At 34.7% G+C, this 12,459-nt stretch overlaps 1 protein-coding gene across 2 annotated transcripts in view; it reads left to right on the top strand.

The window, feature by feature from the left end:
• The first annotated feature begins 11 nt into the window (after positions 1-11).
• The window catches only part of LOC140044952 (ubiquitin carboxyl-terminal hydrolase 48-like), a 60,433-nt gene continuing 47,985 nt past the window's right edge, over positions 12-12,459 (top strand). The window contains exons 1-4 of one of the 2 annotated variants that reach the window (XM_072089669.1): positions 12-60; positions 3,069-3,226; positions 4,430-4,599; positions 7,128-7,275. In XM_072089669.1, coding sequence (XP_071945770.1) covers positions 7,142-7,275 — 134 coding nt within the window. In that variant the 5' untranslated portion in view covers positions 12-60; positions 3,069-3,226; positions 4,430-4,599; positions 7,128-7,141. The remainder of the gene's footprint in view (positions 61-3,068; positions 3,227-4,429; positions 4,600-7,127; positions 7,276-12,459) is intronic. The other variant, XM_072089671.1, reaches the window with a different exon arrangement.

The following is a 12,459-nucleotide window of genomic DNA, read 5'->3' as shown; positions in this document are numbered from 1 at the left end:
AGAACCGTATGGAATGCTGTTGCTGGTTCAGTGCTGCTGGTGAAAGTGGTTGAAGTTTGAGTGACTAGCAAACTTATTATTATGTTATATGCATTATCATTCTGTTACAAACCTTTATTTATTCTTTCCTTAGCATTATTTTGTCCGTCAATTATCTTGAGATCAATTTCATCTAGCTACGTCAGAGTGTATTTCTTATTTTATAGCCAGGAATCATGTTATTATTAACGGTGCGCAATCAAATATTACGCGGTCTACGCGCGATGTTACGAAATCACATTTGTAATCAATATCTTCAAAAGCATGAATCAAAATAAAACCTAATTTGGTACTCATAAATTTCAGGTCATATTTCATCATATTATGGCAATATAATTACGTGCGTACCGCATATAACGCATGCGTACGCGCTTAAAATGTTCAAAATTTATTTTCGATGAAATTTGAGTACGTTTCAGGCAATTTTAAGCATTAAAAAAATTGCCATGATCGAGTGCGCGTTAAGCATTAATACGCTTTCTTTTGCCCGATTTCTTACAACTTTTCTTTAGTAATTTCATCATATTTTATTCACTTTTCAACTAGAAATTTCGTTATACGAGCACGTCAAAAGTGACAGACTACGTATAAGTGAACAAAATCGTGAAAATATGCTAAATTTTAAAATTAATATAGATCGTCCATGGAGGTATAGGACTTATATTTGATTAAGATTCAAGATTACATTTTATTTTACCAATTAAAATGGAAATAATATGTGTAGGCTTACATTTTCAAAATTTTAAAATGTATATTAATAAATTATTACTATTATACAATATTTATATTATTTAAAACAATCAATATATTAAAAACAGACATGCATACTACAGGGACACAAACTTTTAAAAGCAATACTTTAAACATTACTTTACTTACTTATCTGCTTCTCTACATTTTCCATACCATACAAGAGAGCAGAAAGCAATGACACTTTCAACCACTGATGAGTAGGCCTAGAACAAATTTAATATTGACTTGTCCACTCTAAATTTATTAAGTTTCATAGAACAGTCGCACATTTCCTTTCCGTATAGTATTTTCACATTGTTCAGCCCAATTTAATTCATTGTCAATGGTGATACTAGATACTTGTAATTATTTACGATTTCAATAACAGTGTAGTTGCGATCCTTAATGGTAGGCCTAAAGCATATAATACTCGCACAACCGTCTCATCCCTTATTGATCCCACCATTAGTCCGTATTAGATCTCTTTACACGCGAACTGGTATATATAGAAAGTCATTAACTCCATAACGCTATATAACAGCAAAACATCTAGATAAGATTAGTATAACTATAAACTGTGTCTCATTGTAGGCATCATGACAATTTATTAGTTATCCGCTTAGTAGCGGATAACTCCTTGTAATCGTCCTGTTTCATCAAATTTTTTTTTTTCTGTATTATACTTCTTTCTTTCTGTCATTTTTGTGCGTCGCGTTTCTCTAAAACGTGTAAACAGAACATATCGTAACTTTGTCAACATATCGGCATTTACGTGAACTTGTGCACCTCCTATTTTTGAATGATGTCAGAGTTGCGCAACGTGACTTACGTGCGATTTTATGAATTTCAATGATTGATCATAGACTAAAAACCAAACATAATTTTGTTTTGAAACTTTGTGAAAATTTAAGTCATATCAAGCGCAAACTTTCTATGGATTAAAAATAGCATGTTTCACAAAAAGTTACGCGCGCACGCGCGTTTAAAATTTTAACGTGCGAAAAATCAACGTCTAATCAACTTTCTATGCGTTTCATGTCATTTTGAGCATGTCAAAAATTCCCACGCGCGCGAAACTTTTTACGCACGCGGTGCACACGTAGCGTTAAAAACATATTTTTTTCGCGTGATTTATGTTTTTTCAGCCTTTTATAGTAATGTTACCAACTTTTAAACAATTTCGACTTAAAATTACGTCATACGAGCACGTCGAATTAAATAATTTGCACGCGTTTCTGGTGAAAAAGTTCAAAAATTCGTCAAAATTATGCCTATTTTTAAACAGTCATAGATTCTAAACTATATGGAGAACTTTTTTTTAATTACATATTCTGGAAGTTGATGAGTGGTAGATATCGAATCATGCATTAATATGGCTAACCGGACATTGTGACGTCATCGTATGGCCACGCGAATATAAAATATAGGATTTTTGTCTCTTTCGTCATAGCTCATCACATTTAATAGAGCGCATCTCCACTTATTCGTTGTTCATTTTCACCCCGATTTTAATATATTCTAGGTCTATCAACTATGTTTTGCATGAATTAAAATTTTTTTAATTTTTTTAACGTCATCATGCCTAAAAATTTAAATTACGTTGGTCATTAATTTCATCTTTACAGTAAATTTTAATCTGGTATAGCTCGTAAGAATAAAATGTGATAATCACGATTCAAACGTTTTCAGGAAGCTATTGTATTGTAGATACAAAATCATAAGAAAATTGTGCCAATCGAATGTTGTGACGTCATCATATGGCCAGTTAAATACAAAAAGTCATATTTTCATCTTTTGCGTTATATTTCATTACATTTAAAAGAGCGCGCATCAATATTTCACGTATTCAAATTTCTTCTACACGTTAATATGTTGTTGCTGAGATAATTTTATTCTGAAATTTCTACTTTTGCATTTCATTTTGAAACCGTCAAGATGTTAAAAATTACAATAAAATACGGGTCCCGTAATTTCACCTATTTTACACTGTGATATGTATACAGATTATACTGTGTATACTATGTATATGACAACAAAATAACATAATTCAGAAATAACAACATATCATATTCTTCAGTTCAGGTCATAATGCCTTAATATTTTTCTGTGTGCAATATTCTAACGTATGACGTGCACGTGGCGTTTGTCGAGCGGATAACTAACTCGTCAAAGTGACGAGTTACATGTCTAGTTGTTATTGGAATTTCTCTTTTGTCTGTATGCTCTTTGTATCTTTTGATGTGTTTTTTCATTATCGTAAACTACACATTTTAAATATTTTATATATTTGATAATAGGCCTAAATGCTGTGCAAGCAGCGCATTTCAGTCAAGGTACAGTAATGTGTTTTATGCTTCTGAAAATGACTCAGTAAGGATATGGCATTAGAAGGTTTGGTACCATCTGATTTTGTGAACATCATTCATTAAGTTATCAAGAAGGGATTGCATCATAGGTAAAGAATTTCTAGGGACAACTTCACCCAGGGTGAGGTCGTCTACATATTTCCATAGTCTGCAGCTATCAATCAGAGTGAGAAACAACACCGGCCAAGTAGTGTTCCCTGGGGAGACACCACATTTAATGGAGGTGTGAGAGGACTAGGCGCCTGCAAACGGCCTGGTGTTCATTGCTCGTCGGCCATTGGTGAGAACGCTGCAGATGATGGGAACTAAAGACGACCTCAACTCGATCAATTAATTTTATATTTATAACAATAGATCGAACACTTTCATAAAGTCAACTGCACAGATATTAACATAATTACCACCTTTTCAGCATCTTTAAGAATGCACTATAATGAGTGAGTGAACTGAACTACTTAGCCCAGACCCGCAATGTACCCTATAGAAAACACATTAGAGATAAGTAAACTTAATTTTGAAGAGCATAAACAATTACAAATTATGCCTGAATTTTATTTAAATATGATTAATGCAATTGTGAAAATAAATAATATTGAACTGTTAGATTCTCAAAATGTAGGCCTACAGGAAATTAAATCTCAAACCTTGTTGGAAAATAACGTATAGGCCTACTGTCAGACGGAAAGTCTTTATACTTCGGTTATTTCTACATTAGCGGCTGCGGTTGTAACAGCCCCTATAAAGGTACGGTATTACAGTACAACCAAAGCACTAATGTTTGATAAGCACTTAATGTTTGATGAGCCTTGTAAAACTCATCCCAGGGCATTTTGTTTGGAAATTATAAATGAAACCTCCCTTAATATCGCAAAGCTATCTTTTTTTTTAAAATAAGGAGGTGAGGCTGACGTTTTTTTTATATTCCAGCTAAAAACACTTTTATTCGTATGGTTTACATTTATTATATTAATAAAGAAACATATTTTTACAAAGCACATCTTCAGGACCTGTAAAATAAAAATGTAATCAATATTCATTTTGATCAAAATATTCAGACGGTAAAATAATGTAACTTTAAATCTATACAAACGTCAAAAAATGTATTTAATTAGCCCATTGCACAACTGATCTCTGGTTTAAATGGCTATAGTTCTCTGTGGCGTTCCATAAACTTGGTAAAGTTACTTTTTTCACTGTAATAATGTAGGCCTACAGTTATTTCTGGCTATTTCAATTTGGCGCGCCATACCTGGCGGCCGAAATGATCACGCTATATTTTGTCCTTTTTGGAGTTTCATGAATTTGGTAGTTCCATAACCGGCGGCGGCAGAAATGACGGGCGGCCGAAATGCACTGTGACCGTAAAAAGAGAGAGGTAAACAACAAGAGATCTAACAACAACACTCTGTGTGTTCGAATCATTGCAGTGTACATGCGGCTTCTTTTCTGTCTCCGGCTGGAGGTACGTTTTACCAGGGAAGTGTGAGAATGGTCATTCAGACATTAGGCCTACATACTATATAAAAGATATCGGATCAATCCGATCGACTAATAATTACTAGGGCCTAGCCTAGCTAGGTGCCTAGGCCTAGCTAGGCCTCTAGCTAGGCCTAGGCTATAGTAGTACTGTATACAGACCTAGCCTAACTAATGTAATGATAACCCTACTAGGCCCCGTAGAGTCCTAAGCCTAGCTAGCTAGCGCGCTTAGAACGGTTAGGGCCTAAGGCCTAGTAGGCTAGTAAAGCCTGGTTTCCAGTCGACGTAAGATCTGCTTCTGCTTACAATTGCGTTGTTTTCTTACGATTACGCTTGCGTTCCGATCAGTTGACCAAAAACTAACGTCGATAAAAAAATGTCATAATCGCGTTGAACCGCAAAGATTAAGACTATCCTATAACATGTGCTGAAAGTCGAATTTATCGCAAGGTCTGTTGCCGTTACGTCAAGTTGAAATTTTTTCTTGCGATTACGATGCATGACGTGGTTCAAAGGAATTGATTCTGATTGGCTCTCAAATTCTGTAGATTATGGCATCTTGTGAAACGATTTCCAGAAAGAAAATACCTTAATTATTAATTAAAATGGTTATCGGTTCTTCTTTTGATAGTCGCCAACAAATTGTTTTATGAGCGGCTTAAACAATCGCTGATTTTACCCGGTTTTGATTTGTGAATAATTGAAATGATATTGGCTATTAATCATTTATATGATTTATTTTCATAATCAAACATCTTCATCAATTATAACAAGGCTATACATTCGTTTAAAACTTTCATAAATACTGAATTTGTAGGTCTGTATATAATTATAATTGCTCATTCCAACAATACCGTACACTACGGTGAAGAGTCGATACATATTTATATATTATTAATTAATTGCACTGATGAAGGGCTAGTGTTGCCCGAAAGCTCTGCTAACTTTTCTGGCTGTTTACTTTATCGTTTTGATTTAGCTTTTCGCTTTTTATTTTTGTATCTCCATTGAGATCCAACCACTGATACCCACAGCATTGTAATTTTTTTCAGTAATTTGACTTTGGATTTATATTATTAATTAATATATTATCCATCCTACCTTTATTCTACAATGAAAACAAAAATCATTACGTAATTCTTTTCTTCAATCTGCTATACGAGGCTTTTGAGTGCAAACTTTGTTAGTTGAATCGTATTTTTATCCAATTCTTCTTATACTGTATGTCACTGTTCTCTAACCATTTTATATTTTAGCTTGCCATATTTAAACATTTGTTGATATTTTAGTAGCATTTGCATGTTATCCTATTGGTGTGGTCCTGCCTTATTTTACCCATCATTTTATCATACAGTATTTCTATTTTATTCATTATTTCTATAAAGTGATAAGCAAGACTTTATAGTTCGCAGAGCTATTTCGTAGCATTGTGCTTTATATTATTTAGGCCTACGTATTATTTTATAATGTATATTCCCATATACAGTACTTCCTCATTGCCTCTTTGTACTGTATTTTACCTTTGGAAGCTTAGTATTCTTGCCAACATCACATAATCCCTGTCACTGATTGGCTAGTTCTTACGATCCTTGGGCTTACGCTTATTACGAAAGTTGACTTGAAGTCAACTTTCGTATTAAAAGCTTTCTAAAAAGAGTACAAACTGTACAAAATAGAACAGCCCGAATCATATTTGGCCTATCTTGGGACACACCAAGTAAAGATGCACTTCAGCGAGTAAATTGACTTACCCTCTCAACTAAAGATGAGTATGAATGTTGCATGTTAATTTATAAAGTTATGACGGGGCGTGCACCCACATATCTATCAAATCTAGTTAAACAAAATAATTTCAAATATAACTTTAGACATAATGATACAAACCTCTATGTTCCGAAACCTCGCACTGAGTATAAAAAACATAGTATTTCTTATAGGGAGGTGGTTATAACTTGGAATAAACATAATATTGATAATATCAATAAGATGCCACAATCTCTGAACGTATTCAAAAAAGAAATTGCAAACAAAATTAAACTGGAAGCCTAATGCTGTATTATTTTATAAATTCTTTCTTTTAATGTTTTTTTTATAAATGTGTATACACTGTATTATTTGTATATATTATATTACCTATCACAAACTTGTGGAAGAACACCTTTATTTTATGGTGAACGAGTTTTATATTTTGTACTCTTGTATTTTATAATTTTGTGAATAAATAGAGATTTTGATTGATTTTGTGATTGTTTAAAGAAGATAATAGATATGTAAATGTTATCAACAAATTACATTTAGTTTTAAAATTTTCTGACGTCATTGTTCAAACCTGTTTGTAAAATAGAAGGTTCGAAATTGAGAAGTACTTAAATGAGAAGGCCGACTGCATAGAGTCTGTAGAACACAGTTTTTGAACTTGAATCAACAAAAAGATACAGTAACTGTGTTTTGCTGTAACTTTTGATTTGTATTTATTTCATAACTTATAATACTGTATTTACTTAATACTAGGCTACCTACATACAATGCCTTCAAAGCAGCAGTTTGATAAAAGTGCTTGGCAGTGGGCAGAAAAAACTGAACCAGAACAGGTGAATCAATGTCATCTCAATTCTGCCTATCGTATCAATGAGACAGCTTGTTCTAAAAATTCTTGCAGGTGAGGATTTATTTTTATTATATTAAAAAATATTATCAGAAGTGGTGATTGTAATTTGACATTAAGGAGAATGCAGCTATATTTTCTCAAATACAATAGTTTTTCAAAATTATTTAAAAATTAAACTATTAAAATGACTTTTGAAATGAATGTTGTTAATTTCTACTACAATAATGATAAATTCTCTACCAAGGAAGCAAGATACAAAATGCAATCAAAGTACCTAGGAAAACAAACTGTAAAATAAATATACAAGGATTGATTGTTAAGATAATTAAAGGGTTGTAAGGTCATTAATATATTGATACCACGATCATACATTTCTACAGTATTCCTTTAACACATTGACTGCCAAGGCATTTTCCGTAATTTCTGTCCCAGTGCCAAGTCCCGTTTACATATTAAATTACAGTTTGAAAGTGTAACATCTGGTCACAGACTATCATGATGTCATTCAAAATACGATGGCGGGAAAAACCGTTGAGACGTATAAATACGTCACTGGCAATGGTCCAACAATTTTATTGACTTTGCCAGGAACGTAAATATACGTCGGGGATTTTCCGCGCTAAAATCGGTCAAACCTATCATCGAGAGATAAAAACAGTAAACCACACTGAATCATTTCATCCTTTATTATTTTTATTTACTATTAGCGCAATTTATGACATGTTTGAGATGATTATATTGAGTGTGAGGGCGCCATCGTATCAACCATATTCAATGCATGAGGGAATAAACACAAACAAACATACGACATTTATTTTTAGATTATCGTTTACGTACATCATTCATAAACTGCCATGCGATAATTCCTGTTCCAATCACCACTGCCAGCGATTCTACATACAATACAAAAGTGCTACGATTTTGACGTAGTATTACGTCTTGGCAAGTAGCGACACGCAATTTTTGACGTATAAATACGCCGTGGCAGTGAACGTGTTAAAATTCAAATACAAGAAGCCCATACTATCTTGAAAAGAAGCCCAGTGGGCTTGATTTTGAGGGCCATTCTTTGTTTTAAAGCAAAAGATAAACCGAATAGTTCCTACACCACCCACCCAGCGTCGGACGAGAGAAAGACTGGCCAAGCCAAGCCCTAGGGACAAGGATGGTTTTAAATAACAAATCCTCAGATTTCCGGCCACATCAACAAACAAAGAAATACTAATGTATTGAAGTTGTATTACATTGAACAATTATTTCAATAGAGGGCACTGCTTAACTTTGGATCCCTGTATAAATTAATTTGTGTTGATGTGAAGATTTTCTTTCTTTAAATTTGAGATAACAAGTAATCAAGATCAGTTTAAGGGGGATCCATAGAAGAGCAACTCGTCTTGCTCTTAAACAGGACATGTGTGCTTTTTCATCTTTGTCTAGTTGACTGATGCTGCTAAAAAAGTTTATTTGATAAACTGAATTTAGAGTTGGGTCAAACGGCTGATCTAGTTCAATTAGGTTGAGCCTGGTGTTCCTAATTGTCTATTTTTTATGTAAATACTACATAAATAATAAAAATGAGAATTTTTCTGACATATTTTACAAGCCAAGCGATTTAGAAGGGACACGAGATAGGGAGGGAGAGATACTACTGCTGGTCGTCGTCTTTGCGCAAAGGTGCGTAACTAATAACACGGCTATGTTGACTGTATGATTTTACGCTCCAGAGAACACAGGATATTTGTCGTCCTCCCCTAACCGTCGTGTTTCATAAAGTCCCTAGTAAAAAAGAAAAGCAGAGCGGAAGTGAGGAAAAGAAAAACAAGGGAAGGGAGAAACAAAAGGAAATAAAAGTTTAAAATGGTTGATTGAAATTGAAACTGTTCCGCTGTCAGGAATGTCCCTGCTTCTGTCCTACCCTGATTGTTTTGCTTTTCAAAATGTTTAATTATAAAAATTAATTAAATTTGAGTACTATATAAAGCTCAAAATTGTCGCGGCCCTAAATTTTCGCGATTTTACTTTTTCAACTATTTCGCGACCTTTTATTTTCACGATTTGAGTTTCTTGCGTAATTTGTTGAACCAAATTGGCCAATGTATTTCGCCTCCGCGATTAACATTAAACAACAATTGAATTGCATAGAGTAAAATTACAGAATATGCGATTGTAAATTTAGGGATGTAAATAAATAAATGTTTTGGCTACACAGTGGTTGACGCACGTGTTTAATAGGCTCTTAGATAGTGAACACCCCCATAATTAATGTACTCTACCAAATTATTGTTGTTTAAAACAACGAACGGATACAACGCCGACCGGATGATGGGTCTCTGTTGTGGTGATGGTGTTGTGGTGATGGTGTTGTAGTGATGGTGTTGTGGTGATGGTGTTGTGGTGATGGTGTTGTGGTGATGGTGTTATGGTGTTGTGGTGATGGTGTTGTGGTGATGGTGTTGTGGTGATGGTGTTGTGGTGATGGTGTTGTGGTGATGGTGTTGTGGTGATGGTGTTGTGGTGATGGTGTTGTGGTGATGGTGTTGTGGTGATGGTGTTGTGGTGATGGTGTTGTGGTGATGGTGTTGTGGTGATGGTGTTGTGGTGATGGTGTTGTGGTGATGGTGTTGTGGTGATGGTGTTGTGGTGATGGTGTTGTGGTGATGGTGTTGTGGTGATGGTGTTGTGGTGATGGTGTTGTGGTGATGGTGGTGGTGGAGAGCATTGTGATGGTATTTTTGCCATTTGCTACACACCACAAGCTAGGCTACGCACATAGAACTATTACTTTATGGACACATTACAACTTATATGATTTAATGGACAAAGGATTCATCAAGCAAGTCCACTATACATTTCATACAAAATTACCTATAAAAAGGTTGTAAGCTTTTTTTTCCCAATTCAATTCGAACATTATTTTAGCGATTAATACTCCGGTGCCACATGTGTCGATCGCTGTGAGGTGGAATTTCATCATTGTTTTGAGCGAGGCAGTACAGGCTGAGTAGGGCCGGCATAGCTAGCATTTTCGGTCAGTTTGTAATTTATTTTAATGTTTTAATTACACCTGAACACACAATATAAATAATAATCAGGGTTTGTAAATGTTTCAAATAATATACAATTAGAAGTTTATCGTAACTATTTTATTTTTCCATATTTAGGCTAGGCCTGATCGACTGTAAACAACATCGTCGAAATTTCGCGATTTTCCCGCGCCCTTTATAAATTCGTTGATCTTTTGTGGAATTTGCGAAAATAAAGGGCACGTGAAAATGTTGGTCTTTACAGTATTTGTCTTCAGCTATTTATAAACTATTTTCACAGTGAGTAAGATCACCGTGCTTAAAACTGGAACTGTTGAGTCTTTTAGTCCAACATCGTGTCACAACGAACTTGTTAACTTTACGCAAACACCTTGTCAGCTTTTCTTTTTCAGGGATCCATTCCTTAAAGTGATCCGACTTTAGCAGCCCCTTTTCAAAGTTATGGATGTCTTTAAATTGAGGGTTTCAAGTGATTTTGCGTAACTAACAGTAACATAGTTTTGATATCCAATAATAAGTTTTACAACACGCTTTTGGATTAATTCAAGTTGATCACTCTGTTTATTGGTGATCGAGCTATGCCAAAGAGGACAGGCATACTCAAGTAAACGACGAATGTATGTTGTAAAAGTAAAAACCAGGTCATCCTTTGGGGCTCCAAACGTTTCAAAATGTATAGCATATATAGAGTCAATGTGATGCCTTGGAAACGACTTCTTTTATCTGCAACTTCCCACTTGAGGTGACTTTGCAGATGCACTCCCAGAAGTTTCACACTCTGAGATTCTTCACCATCCATTTGTAACGGCTGAAATTGGGGAACATTACGCAACAAATGAACACGCATCACTTGAAACTTTACAGGATTTGGTGTTGTATCATTCTCCACACACCAACTGGAAAGAGCATCAAGGTTGCTTTGAATCAAACTATCTTCAGGTCTCTGTACTGAAATCACCTCGCCAATCGTCAGATCATCAACAAACTTCCATCTATCAGGTACATTGTTGAGCAAATCAATAACTATGGTTGATAGTACAAAGGATTGGGCCTAATTTAGTACCCTGAGGCACTCTGCACGTAATTGGTTCTGGCGCTGAAACTTAACCACCCAACTGCACACACTGATTTCTTTGCGAGAGGAAGCTACACACCGTTGGAATAAGAGAGGGCATGATATTAAGACCAATTAATGTGTCAATCAAAATTGAATGGGTGACCCGGTCAAAGGCTTTACTAAAGTCTATGGCACATACATTCCCGAGCTATCTAATCCTGACAAAGCCTATTACAATTTACAGAGTTGTACGGTAATGAGTCGGTGATAAACCCATCGCATTTCCAAACTGTTGGGAATCCATAAGAGGTATAAAATCAGTAGCTATCCAATCAGAAAGGAAGCTCTAAAAAATTCTACCAAAAACAGACGTGATGGATATTGGCCTATATTAATCAGGTGTAGAAGCCTACAGCCTACAGTATGTGTAACGGAGCCAGCGCTACATTTATAGAACATGAGACCACACTCCTTTGGGTTTAAAGGATTATGAATTACGCAGAAACATAAGTTGCAAGTCGTCTTTCCAAAAATAGTTCTTTCACCTTTATCCAGCAAGCTGCCTGGTAATTCAAAGTAGTCCATCTACAATTAAATATGTTAACAAAGAACATAAGTAACTAAAAAACACCTTCACGGCAAACAACAGGCTATATACCGTTGTTCACCTGTGTGTGCAATAGTTATTTAAATTAGGAGATTGTTCAAGAATACAGTTACGGTTACGTAAATACATACGAATTATTATAAGGATTCTTACAGTATGAATTAAAATTATAAAGTGTTGCACATTAAACAAGTGTTGCAGATTTTTTGTATATCAGAAATATGCACAGAATTAAATGGCAAAGTGCTGTTTCTACTAGGCCCACATTTCAATTTAATCTAATACATAATAAAACAGTGCATGAATAGTAGGGTAGGGTTAATTGTGATATCACAAAAAACAATAGTTGGTAGTTTGGTACTTACCCAACTGAATGTTAAATACTGATTGTCGAATATGTCTCATGTCTGCTGGCTGGAGACAACAATTTATAAAAAGAACGTATACCATGTGGAATAGCATGGGCTCATTCACCTAGTTGTAAGTTTGTGTGTGTATTATTGTAAAATTTATTTTATCGAAAAAAT

This window comes from Antedon mediterranea, chromosome 3, assembly GCF_964355755.1.
Source record: "Antedon mediterranea chromosome 3, ecAntMedi1.1, whole genome shotgun sequence".
Taxonomy (NCBI): domain Eukaryota; kingdom Metazoa; phylum Echinodermata; class Crinoidea; order Comatulida; family Antedonidae; genus Antedon; species Antedon mediterranea.
The sequence above is the reverse complement of the archived record's forward strand: the minus strand, read 5'-3'. Positions and strand labels throughout refer to the sequence as shown.